The sequence below is a fragment of the Pseudochaenichthys georgianus genome, chromosome 9 (genome assembly GCF_902827115.2).
Source record: "Pseudochaenichthys georgianus chromosome 9, fPseGeo1.2, whole genome shotgun sequence".
NCBI classification, from domain to species: Eukaryota; Metazoa; Chordata; class Actinopteri; order Perciformes; family Channichthyidae; genus Pseudochaenichthys; species Pseudochaenichthys georgianus.
The window spans coordinates 2,309,559-2,328,148 of NC_047511.1; the positions used below are offsets into that span (position 1 = coordinate 2,309,559).

At 46.3% G+C, this 18,590-nt stretch overlaps 1 protein-coding gene across 1 annotated transcript in view; it reads right to left on the reverse strand.

Moving 5' to 3' along the window:
- Positions 1-2,097: 2,097 nt before the first annotated feature.
- Positions 2,098-18,590, reverse strand: part of LOC117452752 (protein crumbs homolog 1-like) — a 48,986-nt gene continuing 32,493 nt past the window's right edge. Inside the window, 10 exon segments of the mRNA XM_034091505.2 lie at positions 2,098-3,290; positions 4,105-4,149; positions 4,152-4,233; positions 4,409-4,525; positions 4,848-5,709; positions 7,189-7,354; positions 10,676-11,217; positions 12,031-12,984; positions 17,327-17,440; positions 17,520-17,705. Of these exon segments, the coding sequence (XP_033947396.1) occupies positions 3,069-3,290; positions 4,105-4,149; positions 4,152-4,233; positions 4,409-4,525; positions 4,848-5,709; positions 7,189-7,354; positions 10,676-11,217; positions 12,031-12,984; positions 17,327-17,440; positions 17,520-17,705 (3,290 nt within the window). The 3' untranslated portion in view covers positions 2,098-3,068.

Genomic DNA, 18,590 nt, shown 5'->3' on the forward strand with positions numbered 1-18,590 from the left:
TTGAACCTTGTAGAGTATTGTTCTTTTCCTGTTGGGAATGGGAACAACCAAAACACATCCATCAGGATCATTCATTTTCTTTTGTTTTTATTTTTCTTTGAACACATTTCATGCCCGCTGACATTCATCCAGTTGAAGCGCCATTTCAACCTAAATGCACACAATGACCATTACACACTAAATCGTCCTCATATGCACACTTACTAATAAAGAGATGTACTTCAAAGGAGATATTCACTTAAAAACCCGAGGTTTCTATGAAGTGCACTGAATAACTGAAACGTTGACTTTAACTAAATGTGTTATGACAACAGATTTTCCAATACTGTATTAGCTTAGTGGAAAGCAATAATAATATGGTTCAAAAAATGAGCTTCAACTTAATCTTATTGCTTGGAACTAACCTAATACAGTTGTGTTGTTACATCTGTGTGTATCACTATCACTCATAATCTAAACCTGAAGTAAATATATCCTGCTGCACACGGTACGGCTTTACTCAAACAGCTCAGTGTGAAATCACTACCATGTCCTGCTGTTGAGTAACAACACCATATCACAGGAGGTCTGTGCAATACCATAAGGAATTAAACAATGTTTGAAATGTGCCCTGAGGTTCTTCCTTTCATGAACCTCTCTGTGAAATGCAGTGCTCACACAGGGCATCTGTGTCTGCTGGAAGCTGGCACACGCTGTCGTGTCATGATGCACATGGAAGGACATGCAGTGATTTCTGACTTTAAAGCCCGCATGGAGCCCGTGGTAACAACCTCAGAGAGAGAAGCGGCAGTTTGCATGTACCGTAAATACATATTTAGTATTTCCACTTGTGAACCATCTAATTCCTTTAAGAGTTAAGATGTTAAGATGTTAAAAATAGATATCATGACTGGGGTCCACTCAGCTTTGAGGACCTTAGACCCGACCCAGGTACACATTTGGGCTGGGTCAAAATGATAAATGATAATTGTGAGGTTCACATGTTACGGGTCATTATGTGGAATACTACAAGCAGATGTGAATGCATCTGAGGGAACACACGGCATGCCCCGTTCATCTGTCCTTTCTTCCAGACGTTTGCATGTCAGGCTCGTCAGCTCCCCACAGGCCCTACAGGAAGACTCTTAGTCGATCGGGTCTGCTGATGCTGGAGAGCTCGTCGTATGTTATTCAAACCATGGTAATGATGTCAGGTCTCAGACCTCAGTCAGGTCCATGACTGGGATGACTGAGGGCATGGTCATGTTTGAACAGGACAGGGATGTCTCTATACGTTAAGCCATACAGTGTATCTGATTAACCACATTTAAGCAATATTGGGTTAGTTGTACTAGATTGGATTATATAAATCAGAGATAACTGTAATATCTTGAACATGATTGACATTATGCCAACCCATACCTACAACTTTACAGGCCATGAGGACATTCATACATATCGTTCTTTTAAAATGGCATTCAATACTACTCTGAATAGTAATGACAAGAGTTTATCTAATTCATATTTAGCTCTGACTTGCACGATACTTTCCTTTCACAACCGGTTCTCTTTCATGAAATACAATACACGGGTCACATCAGAACCTTCAGTTTCCTGCAGTGCTGGTTGTTCAGTTAGGAGCCCCGCAGAGGACAGAGTGAGAGGGGAGCGAGCAGGGAGACTTCCTGGACTTCAAATGTGAGGGTAGTGCCATCTGACTTTAAGGACATTTCTTTAAATTAGATACAATTTAACTGGACTTTTCTGAATTCTCCTTTTTTCTAGACATCTGAAAAAAGTTATTTATATCCAAAAACACTGATAACTTACATACAGCATACAAACAAATCCTGTTCTGTTCCCAGAGAAATGATTTCAAAAAATACAGTGACTTTAACTTTTGCAGCAAATGATACTCAACACAAAGGGACAGCATTATGACACAGGGACCAATAATAGGCAGCCTGCACAGTGCACATAGGCAGCCTGCACAGTGCACATAGGCAGCCTGCACAGTGCACATAGACAGCCTGCACAGTGCACATAGGCAGCCTGCACAGTGCACATAGACAGCCTGCACAGTGCACATAGACTGCACAGTGCACATAGGCAGCCTGCACAGTGCACATAGGCAGCCTGCACAGTGCACATAGGCAGCCTGCACAGTGCACATAGACAGCCTGCACAGTGCACATAGGCAGCCTGCACAGTGCACATAGACAGCCTGCACAGTGCACATAGGCAGCCTGCACAGTGCACATAGGCAGCCTGCACAGTGCACATAGGCAGCCTGCACAGTGCACATAGGCAGCCTGCACAGTGCACATAGACAGCCTGCACAGTGCACATAGGCAGCCTGTACACTACAGTGCACATTGACAGTATATTACAGCAGGGGTCATTCATTCACGTGTTCTGTGGGGGTCCGGCTCCATCGTGTGAACTGTCTGCATGTCTTCATTCAGACTGCAGAAGCTTAAATCAGGAGAAAAGACTCAGTAACTGAGGACATGAACATGTTGTAAAGATTCCACATCTCTGATTCAGCGAAACAGAACATCAGGTTTGATTCACAAATACATTCCTTCTTCTGCGTCTTCACATTTTTGAGGCAGACCAAAAACACAGATGTAAAGTTGAAGGAGGAGATCAGGGGCCACAGCCATGTTGATGAAAGAGTTGAAGTCATGTGACCTCTGGCAGGACAGCAACAGGATGTCGATGAGCGTCGGGTTCACAATACAAACACATGTCTTGCAAATGTGTGTTTAATAAGCATTGTGCCGGTAAGGGGGGCGGCCTGATGCGTGCCCCTTCAGCACGTGGAGCTCAGCGTCAGTTTGTCCAGCCAGGGCAACATTTCTTAAAATCCAAAATGACTTTTGTTCACATGGTCCTGACCTGATTTTAGTATTCCTCAAGACTCAACTCTTCAAGGTCTAGAGTCAGAGCCCCCCCCGACAGGGGAGCCTCACCTGTCCATCTGTGAGACGACCTGGACACAAGCTGTGTTCCCAGGTGGAGGACCAGTCATTGATGTATCCTCCATGTCTTCCTCGTGGGGCAGTCCCTGTACACGGCCTCTGGCCTCAGATCAGCCTCTCCTCGGGGGGCACTTTGAGTACACTGCCCATCTCCAGCCTGGCCCCGGCCACCTCCTGGGAGCTGGGGCTGTACGTGCCCTCTGACTGACGCTTCTTCCGCGCTGTCAAGACCATGCAGAACACCACCAGGATGGCCACCAGCACACACAGCGTGGTGAGGGGGATGGTGACCACCAGCCAGGGGACGCGCTCCGTGTGCTCCTCTCTCTGCAGGGGGACAAGCGCACCATTGTTTACAACATATATTGTGCCCATCATGGATTGTCTATAAAGCGTAACTATGGGTTTATGAAGGATCAGTTCATGGAACAACGATCTGTTAAAAGCAACCATTTGATTGCCTGGTTCATTCTGCTCCAGCAAGTGTTGCTTTGTCTGTGGTGCAGCTGGACAGAGCACATCTATCTAACTCACTGCAGCTATGCTTGAAGTTCTACAGAATACTGTTGTGTTCATGAATTCATTTAAGTCCAGCCGCACTGACACACAGGCAAAGCTCAAGCAGTCCTTCGTTAATGGTCCTTCTGATGAACTAAACGTGAGACAATAAACCGATATGAGAATATGGGACATGTGTATTATCAATCGGCCACAAAAGCGACGTCAGAAACCCAACCAACGTTATATCATTTAAATAAGTTTCACGTTATAGTATTCTTTACACTTATAAAGTGAACACGCTCACGTTGTAATATTATTTTGATTATTGTGTTTAATTAGTAGGAGCCATTATAACAACACTTTATTGACATCAACCATAATGTTTTCTAACCTGTTCAACTTCATTTATCCAATGCTCTTACTTCAATTAAGGGATCTTGAGCTCTCAATTGTCATTTCAAAATGGTATCTCGAACTCGTGAAATATGTGTCCACTGGACGGGGACATTATGGGATGGAGATGCTATATTGCTCTTAATACACATTATGTATATCATGTTTTCCTTTTCTAGGCTTTAAGGGTACTTGCATATTAAACCCATCACTCAGACTTACATTTTAAATGATCTTATTAACTTACGTTGTTCTCACACACTCTGCCACTGAAGCCCAGCACACACACACACACTGGAAGTGGTTGAGTCTGTCCAGGCAGGTGGCCCCATGGAGACACGGCCTGGACTCACACTCGTCTATTTCTGTCTCACACCTGAAACACATCACACGGGATTAATACAATGCTGACTGAAGGGCATCAGCTCTCACACACGCGCGCACACACACACACACACACTCACACGCACACGTGAGTGTGTGTGTGTGTGTGTGTGTGTGTGTGTGTGTGTGTGCGTGTGTGTGTGTGTGAGAGTGTAGCTCACTCTCACCTGGCTCCAGTGTATCCTGGCTTGCAGGTGCAGTTGCCTCCTGAGTCCCCTCCGATACAAACCCCCCCATTAAGACACGTAGTGTCTGCATCACACGCCACTGGAGGGAAACGCCACCTGTTGGACACACACACAAGAACTGATTATCATTCATGAATGTATGATTGTGTAACATCAATAAAAGCTATAGACACATATGCTCAGGACTTACTCAGACGGTTACCGTTACACACCGTTACTCACAGAGATAAAACACTCAGCCAGTGGACTACATTCTGTCCGCACTGGTAACCAGTGCATGCTACCAAGGTTCCTGACCGTGCATGCATCTTACACACATCTCTGATAAACAGCCTATCACTCGCACGTTTTAACAATAAAACAGGATGTGTGTTCAGTTTACAAGGATGTCGATGTGCTGTTGAGAAAGTGTACTCACTGGCAGCGTTTTCCGACGTAGCCCCGAGGACATGCACATGTGTGAGCCCCCCCCTTGGCCATGCAGGTTCCTCCGTTCACACAGCTGAACTCCAGACAGTTATCCAGCTCGTCCTTACAGTCTCTCCCTGTGTATCCGGGGTGGCAGGCACACTGGTAGTCTGCCAGGAGGTCCTCACATGTACCGTAGCCACAGGGACTTGAAGAACACTCATTCACCTCCAACTCACACAGCGCCCCCTCCCACCCTGCACTGCAGCTGCAGTTAAACTCATTGAACTGGTCCTGACACACACCCTGGTTGAGACAGGGCTGGGAGTCACAAATCGGTGAACCCTGGCATCCTATGATTGGCTCGTGCCCACCCAGTCTGGAGAACCGGCTCATCTGCGGGGCGTCTGGCACGTCAATGAGTGGCAGGTAGACTCCCCCCACCCTCACGTCCCCTAAGCATCCAGTGTATTTCTCAGCCAGCCACACATTGGTGTCATTGAGGAAGTTGAGGTTGCCACCAACACCGAAGCTACCCCCCGATCTCTGCCCGTCGACGGTGAGGCGCCAGCGGGACACTGAGTGCGTGGGCTCCACCATGGTGAGCTGGATGTGATGCCATGCTCCGTCTGCAATCACTCGGTCACTTGTGAAGGCCAGCAGCTCAGCGCTCGCCCCGCTGTCCAGTTTGACCAGCAGGGAGGAGTTGAGCAGCCCCAGGCAGAAGACCTCCGCTCTGCTGGCGGCCCGCAACAGGATCCCGTTCTGGTCCCGTGTCCGTATGTCCATCGTGATGTCGGTCACTGGGCTCAGCAGGGAGCTGTTGGCAACATACTGAAGAGCGTTGTCCTGAAAAATGGCTTCAGTCAAACCTGGGGGGGGGGGGGATGAGCAGTTTGTCTCTTTAACACGATAAGTACTTTTGATGTAAGATGTGTTATTATTGTTAAAGGGCTCATCTTCTTGAGTCACTTTACACGTTAGATTGACATTGGTGCAATCGAGCTCCCATACTTTCCAGAAGTAGGGAAGTATGCATGTACAGTACATATCACATGTAAACTCTATATAACAACTATATGGTTGTAATCGCATGCTATCTTGTTTGGTTGCAGTTTATTTTGCAGAATCAGTTTGTGTTTCCATCTCATCTCATACTGATAAGGATAAACAATGTCAGCGCAACGCGTTCAGGCCCGCCTCACCCACTTGAGCAGGCGTTAGGGAACAGTGTTGATTCCTCCATCGTCCTGACATTAGATGACCATGCGTCTCTGGTGTGCATTTATCACATTAAGGTATCACAATTAAAAAACATTCTTATTTTATGACCTACTTTAAACACTTAAGACATTTCAATGTTCATGGTTAGAAACGCTAAGGCTTTGAAATGCTGTAGGAGTAAAATGATGTCATCATCATTTCTAATATGCACCATAAGGCTTTGGGGCTTTAGCCATTGGTACAGGTCAGGGATGTTGAACTGAAAGATATATCATAAAGTTGCAAATAATATCAAGTTACTTTTGGGTATACAAAAGAGTCTTTGGAGATTGATCTTCTCCAGTATAGTCCATGTGCCTGCTCATAGAATCCTACACAGTTTTAGTTTAGAAATGTAAAGCACGGGTCCCAGCACATAGAAAGTGCCCAATTAGCATACGTTGCGTTCATTAGCAATACATTGCTTTATATGCAGACAACAGCTAATTACTGACTTGCCGATTTGGACCATTTTGGAATAGTTTGGTGCGTTATTGAGGATGCTGAATCCATTTCTGACTTCTTCAGGATCCAAAATGGCAGTATAATCAGAAAGAGGCCATATGTGCAGTTCCTATGTGCTGGGGACCCCTTCTAGACATTTCTAACATAACACTTTGTGGTAGTCAACATTTCTTTTTTTAAATCCAAGTGATTCAAGAAGCTACCGATGAGCCATGATGTGAAATCCTTCTGTAATTAAACATGATGTGTTGTCAGTCTCATGTCCTAGCCTCTCCTCTGCTTCCTGCCACCATTGTGTTTCTGCTCCTTGGGAAAAGCCTCACTCATCATGTATGTATTCATGTACAGGGACAGTGCACATTAATACACATGTGTGCCAGAGTTAGCCAAGAGGCTATTTTTCATGGACAATCTATCTATATATTTGTTCTTTCTGTATTTTAGTAGGATACTCTTTCTGCTAGCTGAGGCTCTTTAGGTCGTGGCGGTTATTTACTTTCTAAGGATGGCTTTAAATGGCCTTTCAGAAAAGTTTCACGACTGTAAGTCTAATTAAGAAATGAAGAGCTAAAGGAACGTGGCCTGACCTGATAAAGAATGATTTCAGTCAAAGGACTACTTACACTCATACCCATCCTGCAGGTCCACGCAGCGCACCCTTTCAGGGCAGGGGCGGTCCACGCACCACAGGCGGGTCTCACACAGGAGGCCAGAGTACTTCATGGAACAGTTGCATTGGAAGTCATTCCAGGTGATTTGACACTGTCCACCGTTGAAACAGGGCTGACCCTGTGCACAGACAGACACACACACACACACACACACACACACACACACACACACACACACACACACACACACACACACACACACACACACACACACACACACACACACACACACACACACACACACACACAGACAGACAGATGGATTAGATGACTCGCTGTGACATCTCTCACCTGATGCGACGGCAGAGGGGAAAGCTGCAGAGAGGATTGAGCGCAAACGTACAGATCAAAGCAACACAACCAGATCAACGTTAATAGGGCCGAGGCGGCCCAGCTCTCAGACAGTGTTTCTCTGGGGATGTTTACTGAAGCTGTATTAGCCAGACAGTTTAGTCAGTCACCGCTCTTTGGATAACATGCACGTTTTGCTTTATCACATAATGTAGCCCTGCTAAAATGGCAAGACAGGCTTGTCAGTCGACCACTTACCAAACTGACATTTCTGAAAAATGTAAGCTGCGATTATACGATAAGATACGATATAATAATACTTTATTGGTCAAGTCTGAAATTCGACTTGCATCCCAGCAGCTCCATGTGTAACATCAACATCAAGACCCAATACATGAAAAGCAAGCAACACACATGTACCATAGCAGCACAGTCAGCGAGAGAAAGCCTGCTCAAAGACGTGCGTCTGATCCGGGATCAGCTCTGTGTTCACTGTGAGGACTGACTGATGCACCAAGGATGCTTCAGTCTGACTCTATTCAATGGTGGGACCCTGTATCTCCTACTCTCTGTTCAGAACATGGTTTGGGTCAGAGATGATGTGGTTGGACCGTGGGGGCTTTATGGGAGTCAGGTGGTGAGCAAACACGATGTCCTCAGTTTTCATGGCGTTGATCTCAAGAGCGTTGCTATCAGTCCGCTCGACCACCTGATGCACAGCCCGTGGTGCAGCTCAGGGTCGTCTGTGTTACTGAGCAGAGATATTAATGTTGGATCATCAGAGTACTTCATGATGACTTGGTTTTGTGTGTTGGTAGAAAGTGAAGAGCACAGCGGAACTCACGCAGCCCTGAGGGGGGGGGGGGCCGCCTACATAGGCTGTGATGGCAGAGGACAGGGTTTTGTAAACCTTCACAAGTTGCTCTCTACTAGTGAGGAAAGCGGCATACCCGTAAATCAGGTATGGATTTACTTCCATTTTTGACCCCAAGATGTCTGCTTGTATTGTGTTGCTGCTGAAGAGAAGTCTAGGAAGACGGCTCTTGCATAGGTGTTGCGTCTATCTAAATGTTTAGTGATGTGAACCAGAGTGGCCACAGCGTCTTCCGTACCGCACCCTTGCTTATAGGCACATTGGTAGGATCCAGTTTGTCTTGAGTTGAACTGATAAGAAATCGGAGCAGAATTCTTTCTAGTGATGTCATAATCCCTGAGGTGAGGGCTACTGGTCTGCAGTCCTCATGTTCTTTGGGCAGCGGTTTGATGTGTGAAGCGTCCCGTGGCAGAGGGATGGTGTCAATGGAAGCCTGAAAGAGGCGTGGCCTCACGGGAGCCGGCTCAGTAGCAACGATTCTCAGCAGAGCGCCGCTGCACCCATCTGGCCCAGCCGCTTTGTTGGTGTTGGTGAAATGCTTTTCTGACCTCTTCGACGCCGATGGTCATCTTGTCAGAGGAAGCAGGGATTATGGTTTCCAGAATGTCAGTGCGTTTTGCAGAATTATCCAGTGACTCGAAACGGGTAAAGAGCGTGTTTAGTTCATTGGCAAAACAAAATGCATTGTCCGTCACAATAGCTTTAGCTGAAGAGGTCCTTCCTGTCATGGCTTTCATGGAGTCCCACACCTTTGGGGGTTTTAGGCTTTAAAAGCATTTTCCAAAATCGCCAATTTTGATTCCCTCAATTTGACTTTCAGTTCTTTCTCTGTTTAAGTGCTCCATAGTCTTGTTCTGTGATGCAGATCCCAGATCATTCATCATCAATGACTCTTATGATCTAATTCCATTCCAATTCCCCTGAGCTTCACGTTGGAAATGTGCTAACATAGCATGGTAACATACTTGTATATCAACACACTGAGCTTGTTGTGGTGTTGCAAAGAACGTCTGAGCAAGTTTGCAACGGAGCCTGTTGACATCCAGGTTGAACTGATGTAATGCTGCCTGGTTAAGGTCACAGGTCACAACACGCCGTCAGGGTAAAAGTCTCCACAGTGCTCTCTACAATCACGTGACCTTGAGAGTCCCCAATCATGACCATCAGCACTAACACTGGCTGTCTCTATTGTTTTACACACTGTACCATGTTACATTCATATTCATGCTGTTATATCTATCCATTCTTATTCTTAAAGGTCCCATGTCATGCTTTTCCGGTTATCACCCGTCCCCTTGTGTGTTATGAAGGTTTTTCTGCATGTAAACGGTCTGCAGAGTCAAACGCCTCAAAGTACACCATGTAGCGAGTAAAACTCTAAAACAGAAAATATCTCCCCAAAACGCCTCGTTGGAGATACGTCACTGTCCATTTGATTCTTCCGGGGACATCATGATGTCATGTCGTCCCCGGAACGAAATGGACCAATCCGTGGAGCCGTTACGTCAAGCTCCCGCTGATTGGTCCAAATTGACCAATCCATGGACTTCCTCACACACTCAGTGCAGGCAGCTCTGCTGATCTCTCCTCCCTGGCTGCAGGCTGATAACAGACAGTTGGGATCGCAGCGAAATCCTCTCTGCAGACCCATTCTCACAGCGTTTATCAACCTTTTTCTTTCTCAATATCAAGCCACACTTATTGTGTTTACTTCGGCTGTGACTTTGTGTGTGCTCAGGGTGAGTTTGGCTGTGTTTCGCTGTGTATCGCTAAACAAGGAAATCACACCTCCACGGAGCTTAGCGCGATTCACAACGTCCCGACTGGTCCCGACCAATCGGAGCACACTGGGCTCACAGGGAGGGGGGGGGAGCTGCAACAAGCCGTTTAGTGGAGAGAGTGAATACACGTACTTTACAGAGATGCTGTATGCGAAACCAATATGAGTTTGGAAACTTGCACAGTATAAATGTATTCTAGTAGACCTCAACAATGGAATTATGATCAGTGGAAATGGCCATGACATGGGACCTTTAAGCATATTTACAATTTGTAATCACCATACAATACCCTCAGGTTTATATATGATATGTATTTGAGTTTTATCATGCACTTTTATTCTGAGACAGGAATTGTTTATTAATGTATGTCAGCTTATATTTTCAAATTCTTTGTTCATATGTATCGTTGTTAATACATAGATGTGGAGAGCTGAGCATCAGAACGTTGGTGCAAGCGCCCGTTATGCTGTACGTGAGACAAAAGATCTTTCACCTTGCATGCGTCATCACTTTGGCATCCTGGCAGCACGTTCTCCGTGGTGCTGGCCTGGTAGACCTCCACCCCCTCTGGAAGACCCTCAGTGGTCAGATGCTTGTGGTCCAGCCGGATGTCCTGCAGGCAGCCCTTCATGTGTCCACCCCAGGCATTCATGCTCATGCCTGCAGGGAGCCCCCCCACGTATGCCACATCCCCTGCCTCGACACTCACGTTCCCGAGGGCACGATGGTTCCCTGCTTTGGGGAAGACCACATGGCCGTACTGCACTTGGACAGCTACTAAATAGTTGCTGCCGTCAGTGACGAGCTTGGCCTCTGAGAGCAGGGTGGTGTGAGGGCTGTAAATAGCAACAGCGCCCTCCTTCAGATACAGCGTCAGGTAGGGCTCTCCTCCTCGACGCAGCTGCAGGAGCAGACCGTTGTGTTTGAGCGAGCGCAGCAAGAAGGAGATGGTGAAGTTTTGTCCATGGGTTTCCGAGATGTTGTAGCTGACGTAGCTGGTGGTGTTCTCGTGGCTGAAGGTCCAGGAGGGGTATTCTGAGATGGGAGGGGAAGCACAACGCTGTCAGTATCGTATCCCAACACACGGGCACATGCACACCTGAATCAGCACTGCTGCGTCTGTGCATACACAGAACTACCTGTCAGGGTGCTACTCTGTGGTCTCACATTGTGGCGAGGCCATGGAGGAGCACGTTCGCCACATGTCCCTTGTGCTGGGCGACATGTTAAATAAGTGCATTCGCTAGGAGGTGCATCATGGGAAGTGGTGGATCCAGTGCTTCTGAAGCTTGACCCATAACGCATGGAATCAGTCGTGTGATATCTCGCTGACTTGTATGACTCGTGCAAACCACATCCATTTACTTTGCCCTAAATACAGCCAACTCAAATATACGTGTTGCCCCCCCTCTATGGCAGTGCAATACTTGATTGAGCAGTATTTTACCACATTGTGCAGATTTTCAGTGGCAATCTTTTGTATATCTGATTCAAGAATTGCATGTTATGCACTCACATAACAAATCATATTTATATTTAGTTTTGTATTATTGTTTTAGCACCAAGCAGCAGTGAGTGTAAACTCTATGGAAGAGGTAGAGAAGCTCAGAATGGAACTTTAGATTGTATTAATATATTGTTAATTAATCACGCCTTCACTAAAAAACAGGACCTCAAAGTACAAGAAACCATGGTAAATATTTACTGTAGGGAATGACTCCCACCTAAAGAAGCATTCCAACACTTCCTCCTCCACACAGTCTTGGAATCCTCTCTGACCAGCTGTTTCTGTTCTCCAAGTGGAGAGTGCTCCTTTAAACCTATAAGGTATGCTGTTAGTGCTCTCACCTTTGTCACAGCTTCCTCCGTAGTAGGGGCGATGACACTGACAGCTGGGCCGGACCCACATGTCCACACACTGCCCTCGCTGCATGCATGGGTCATCTTCACACCAATCTCTTTTGCTGCATCCTATTTCCAACCCCTGGTTCTCCTCTCTAATGAGATCCTGGGGAAGAAGCAGCTTGTGATCAACTTGAAAGTCTTGCATGCAGCCAATGAACGCCCCCCCACCGGACGTGGAGGCTAAGTATCCCTGTGGCACCCCGGCAACATACAGCTGTGGAAAGGAGCTGGGCTGGACAAACATCAGGTGGTTGTAGACCTCGTTTTTTACCAGGCACCCTTCCTCACAGCCGGGTCCTTTTACCACCATGAGCAGCCTCTCATCCATGGTGACGGTGGCCTGGTGCCACTCCCCGTCGTTCACTGGGCCGGGGTGAACGACCTGCAGCACCTTCCCTGCCTTCACCCTGGCCTGAAGGGAGCCTCCCACCAGCTCCAAAGCAATGAAGCGCTCAGTGGAGCCCCGGTGGTACAGCACCATGTCGGGCAGAGTGCTCCTGAACCGAACATGCATGTGGAGTCCTTGGCGTCTGTCCTTAGCCTCTCTCTGTGTCCTGGGTTTGGAAACAGGCAGCTGCATGTAGATGTAGCCCTCCGAGTTGAAGGAGAACGTGGTGGAGGTGTTGCAGCGTCCTCCGGTCCAGCCAGGCGGACACAGGCAGCTGTAGTCGTGTTCCTCGTCATCAGTCAGCACCGGGATGCAACCCGCGTTGTGCTGGCACTGGTGCTGCTTGCAGCCCTCCAGACGCACGTCACAGTGCCGCCCACCCCAGGGGGCGTGGCCTGGCTCTGGGACAGGGCACACGCACCTGTAGGAGTTGGCAAAGTCTTCACACGCGGCACCGTTCTGGCATGGATTGCTGTCACACTCGTTGATGTCCACCTCACAGTGAACTCCTGCAGAGAGAGACACACAAAATAAAAAGAATCGGTGTGAGAAAAGCATTATGTCATCACATTTAAAATCACATAAACCTGTTTTATCCACTACAGAGAAACACACACATAGCTCTGAGAGTCAAGACATAGTTAACCTTGTGTGATACAGAGCTTAGTGTGCACGTACACAGATACACAGGCAGGCTTGGTCGAGGAGGCAAGTCATTCCTTCCCCATCAGTCACTAGCATGAGGACGTGAGGCAGGGAGAGCCGTCACATGCACCGCTACAGGAGCATTGCTTTTGATGTATGCAGAGTTTTGAAACACAATTGAATCCAAAGTCTATCATACTGATTGAATCAGCCACACACACACACACACACACACACACACACACACACACACACACACACACACACACACACACACACACACACACACACACACACACACACACACACACACACACACACACACACACACACACACACACACACACACACACACACACACACACACACACACACACACACACACACACACACACACACTACTAGTGCAGCCTGCCTGGTAGTCTCAGTCACCTGAGCGCGTCCAGCATAAGCCCTGGCAGCAGTCAACTTGCATTAACAAAGTCCTTTCACAGACTCTAACCCGAGGACCCTGCAGCTGCCGTCCCCTGTGAGCCAGGACTCTACCCACCATACAAAGGCATGCAACCTTCTAAATGTAAATGTATGAATGTAGTGTACCCTACTGTACCTGTCAGCCACCAGAGCCCCCAGCAGCACAGCAGCATCAGCCTGTGCCCCCCCATGATCCTGTGAGTGAGCAGCCAACACGCTGAGCAACAGCAGCCTCTCTGCTCCCCCCACAGAGCAGCAGCGCCTCCACTCCTCCACTCAGTACCAGGCAGAAGAGACTTAAATGCAGCCCTGCCCATCTTGGCTTCTCCTCCCTCTCCTCCTCCCTCCTCTCTCCCTTCCTGACTCCTTCCCTCACCCCCCTGCTCCTCTCCTGTCTGCAGCCCAGCCCGGACAGAGCGGTAAGCCTGCAGCCTGAAGCTGGCTCCTGTCAGTGTTTGACAAGAGGAATGCAGTGCTGCCTGCATCCCCCCCACGTCCATGTGCTGGCCTGTGAATGCCCACCAGGGGGCAGAAGCTGCTCCAGCGAACCTGCAGGGGGCGCTGCAGGCTCAGGGTTCCAGCCCAAGCAGGATGCACCATGCATGGTACCCAAATGTATCTTTTGCATAGCAGTAAGTCAGTCGTATGCAACATTGTGTTTGATTATGTCACTTAAGATGCCCTTTAGAAAGACTTCAATGTTATCAGAATATACATTGTACCAGAGGTGGGAAGTAACTAAGTACATTTACTCAAGTATTGTACTTAGGTACAACTTTGAGTCTTGTACTTTACTTAAACTTACTTACATGTTATACTACTTTGTACTCCTACTCCACTACAGTTCAGAGGTACATGGTGTACTTCTACTCCACTACATGTATTTAATCCCTTTAGTTACTTCACAGATCTGGATGAATGATGTGAAATCTAACCAAGTGTTGAATCAGACTTTAGTTCCACCTGGAGTAAATCCACCAGCTACCCTGCAGTCTACAAAGTACTTCAGACTAGCTGCACCTTCACCAGCTACCCTGCAGTCTACAAAGTACTTCAGACTAGCTGCACCTTCACCAGCTACCTGCAGTCTACAAAGTACTTCAGACTAGCTGCACCTTCACCAGCTACCCTGCAGTCTACAAAGTACTTCAGACTAGCTGCACCTTCACCAGCTTTGAGAACACTTTCATGATCAATCATTATAAAACATATCATAGATATTATTCTGAAATGGACCAATCTGCACAACGACTACTTTTACTGTCTTTCACTATATTTTGATGCTTAATACTTGTGTACTTGAGTAACATTTTGATTGCAGGACTTTTACTGTAACAGAGTATTCCTACACTCTGAGTACTTCTACTTTTAATGAAGATCTGAGTACTTGCCCACCCCTGCATTGTATCCTATGTGTTCCCTTCAATTGTTATGTCGTTTACAGTTTTTCAGAAAAAAAGCAACATTTCAGAATGAGCTTTTCTCAAACTAACATGTTTCTTTAATGCTCCTTTCTTTACATAATTCATCTTGGATTTCTTATCTGGTGATATCAATGTTTGAGTTTTATACTAAAGTCTTCAAAACAACATTTACATTGTGAGAGAACCAGCACATGCATCAGCAATGATTGGGTTGATAAGATGGCATACAAACATCTAGGAGCTAGACATGTGAAGATGGTCTAAAGATGGCAGACACCTGGTGCTGACTATGTGATGAGCAAACAAGTATGTGCCCAAAGCGATTACCCCAACCTGGGCATTTAGAATACACACTGTCCTGCATCTTCTTTCACGGACTCTGTATCCTAACTCTACAAGCATCGCTGGTAGCATGGCTCAGGTCCAAAGAGGGCACACGAAGGATCCATCTTTCCTGGCTTAGCTGTGTCCTCGTGCACGTGGAAAGTTAATAGGATCATATTTTGATCTGAACTTGCTGTCAGAAGTACTATATACTGCGTGTTTACTGTGCGCCATACCAGAAATATGAAGTGCATATCATTTAGAAAAAAAGCCTGGTTTTGCTTACAATGTTTTTTGTTTAGTTTTTTTCATCAGGCTTTAATGAGGCTCCTAAGCAGCTTTGCTGTAATCTCCCCTCCCCTGAAACATTTCTGAGACCCCAGTTTAATACCCAAAGAGGACGCCTGACATATGGCACCCTTTATTGGCTTTCTATACTCCTCCGTACCATATGCCCTCTTACCCCCCACATCACATGGCCATAATACAATTAGCAAATTAAATGAGCTCCCCATGTTGTGGATGCTAGCTGAAGAGCACACTTCTAGATCCAGATGGTGCGTTTTAAGGTCAGTTATTATCGGTGCATTTCCTCCGGTGACAAGTCTCCGTAATGAGGGATGAATACCTTGGCTGGCCACGAGGAACGGCAAGCTTTCCATCCTGTATTGGGTTGTTGGGCCAGAACTGGAGGTTCTGAGAACTGTTGGTCTTTCGACTTCTACATGGGAACATCCTGGAATAAAGATGTTCTTTCCTTCAGAGTTAAGTTATTGTGAACTTAATCTTTGTATTTATTTATTCATTATTTTATTTATTTATTTACTTGTAAAGCGTCTTTGGCACCAGGAAAAGAGCTATTACCATGTATTATTATTATTATTATTATTATTATTATTAATAACGTATAACGGTGAGCCAAACCAGATCAAAAGCAATAGTTGCTATTACCTAATAACTTTAAATACAATAAAAACAGCTTAAACACAGTTGGCTCGTCACATGGAAAACATCTACGAAATTAGACATTAAATCGAATTGGGTCTGAAAGCACATCATTAAAAAGGATGTTATAAAAAATATCCCAAAAGATAAAATACGATGTCTGTGATTAATCTGCTAATAGCGTCTTTCGAACAAACTCGAAAATCTGCATAGAATAAATAGCAGTAAAAAGACGTGGATATAGTCACTGTGACATCATCTATTGGTTTGTGCACTACCGTTGTGAAGCCTTAAGTTGAGCATTTCCCACAAGAGGGGGGTGTTAAGTGCAACCAAAGGGACAACAAGACATTATGAGGTTAAGATAATGTTATAATGACCTTACATAAACTGAAACACACTTTAAAAGACTAAAGGTAAGACACAACCACAGAGAGCACCCAGACTGGACAACAGCTGGTAGCCCCGCCCTAAAGGATGCTGTACTGTCTATTTTACTTTGGGACCATGGTCTACAAAATGCACATCATGCTGTATTTAAGACAGCTTGAAAATGCGATTTTGACCTTAAAGTCTTTCGTACAAGCTTCCACTGAACTTCTCTTTCCACTGGACTCTCCTCATGTGGCCGTAAGAAAGGTCTAAGGCACTTCCGCACTGGCCTCACATTGTAGACCCTGAGGTCGTGGTATGGGGTGATGAGACGGTAACCATGTTATTCCCTTTTCTTAAACATTGATTCAACATTCAAATCAAAGCTCAGCTTCATCAATACACCAAGGGACACTGTGTTCCTTTAACAGCAGTCTGTCCCCAAAGTGTTGGTCTGAACAGCCATGTTCGTCCTCTGTGAGTCAGCATCACATCTGTACTCTCAATTACCACACGCACATGCAGCAACTGATATCAGGGAGTACCTGTCCTGGACTGCAGTCAGTGAGGATAAGTAGTACCAGCGACAGGACACGCCTCTGCGGGGGGCTCAGGAGGAAGAGCTATTAGGAGATAGGAGAAGCAGCAGATAGCAGTGTATTCTTACCCGTGAAGCCGTCTGGACACACACACTGATAAGAGTTCACCAGATCCTGACAGGTTCCTTCATTGAGACATGGAGCAGGCTCACACTCGTCCACATCGACTGAGCAGTTGTCTCCTGCCAACAGAACGCATTCATGGGATTCATATTTCCTTGTCACTCAGTCATGAAGAGTTCATGTTGGGAACGGTCTTACCAGTGAAGCCCGGCAGACAGCGGCAGATGAACCCGGCGGCCTCTTCATAGCTGAAATTGGCGTTGCTGAATTCAGGCAGGGAGCCATAGTTCGGGATGTCTGAGCGCTGGAAACACGTGCCACCATTCTCACAGGGACGATGCTCACACTCATCTGTGTCCACCTGGCAGCTGTCCCCCTGGTAACCTGCACACACACGCGCACATAAACACAAGCCCACGTTTTTTGTTGTTGTCTTTGCCACATAACAAATGAAATAATAAAAGCAAGAGAAATTCAGTAATAGCTAATGAGAAAGCTGGATGTGAAGTGCTATGTAGCATGTGAAGTTCGCTAGGTACTTTGTGAGCCTGCATTGTGCAATGGAAATGGACAATGGATGTTGTGCTTAAGCCAGTATACACTTTTTCATCATATTTCATTTAGGTGACGCCTACATCCATTACATTACTTTACCTGGGGTGACAGGGCCTTCGCAGCAGCCTCCCCCACAGTCTGGAACCCCCTCCCCAGCCACGTCAGATCCGCCAACACTCACATCATTCAAACAATCCCTCAAAACTCACCTTTCCACTCTTGCCTTCAACTCCTAATCCACTAACCCCTTGCCCTTATTCCTCCTAGTAAGCACTTCCTACTTTTGTTGTTATTTTGTTTTACTTGCTTGTAAGCACTTTGAGCACCAGAAAAAACGCTTTATAAATGTAATATATTATTATTATTATTATTATTACTTGTTACGATGACTTCAAGCACACAATACATACGAATAAAAACCTGAAGATTTAATTTTTTTTTTTTATATCCACCTGTGATATCTATCAAGGTACTTATAGGATATGCACAGTGTACACCACACACACACACACACACACACACACACACACACACACACACACACACCACACACACACACACACTCTCCACACACAAACTCTCCCTGTCGCTGTGTGCTCATACATCACTTTTCATAATTCAACACAACCCTGGAGGATGTAAATCTTTTCTTTTTTTTTACTCTGCATTTTACGACTTGCAAAGCACAGCCTTGCTCTTTAGCCCCCTCCGGCC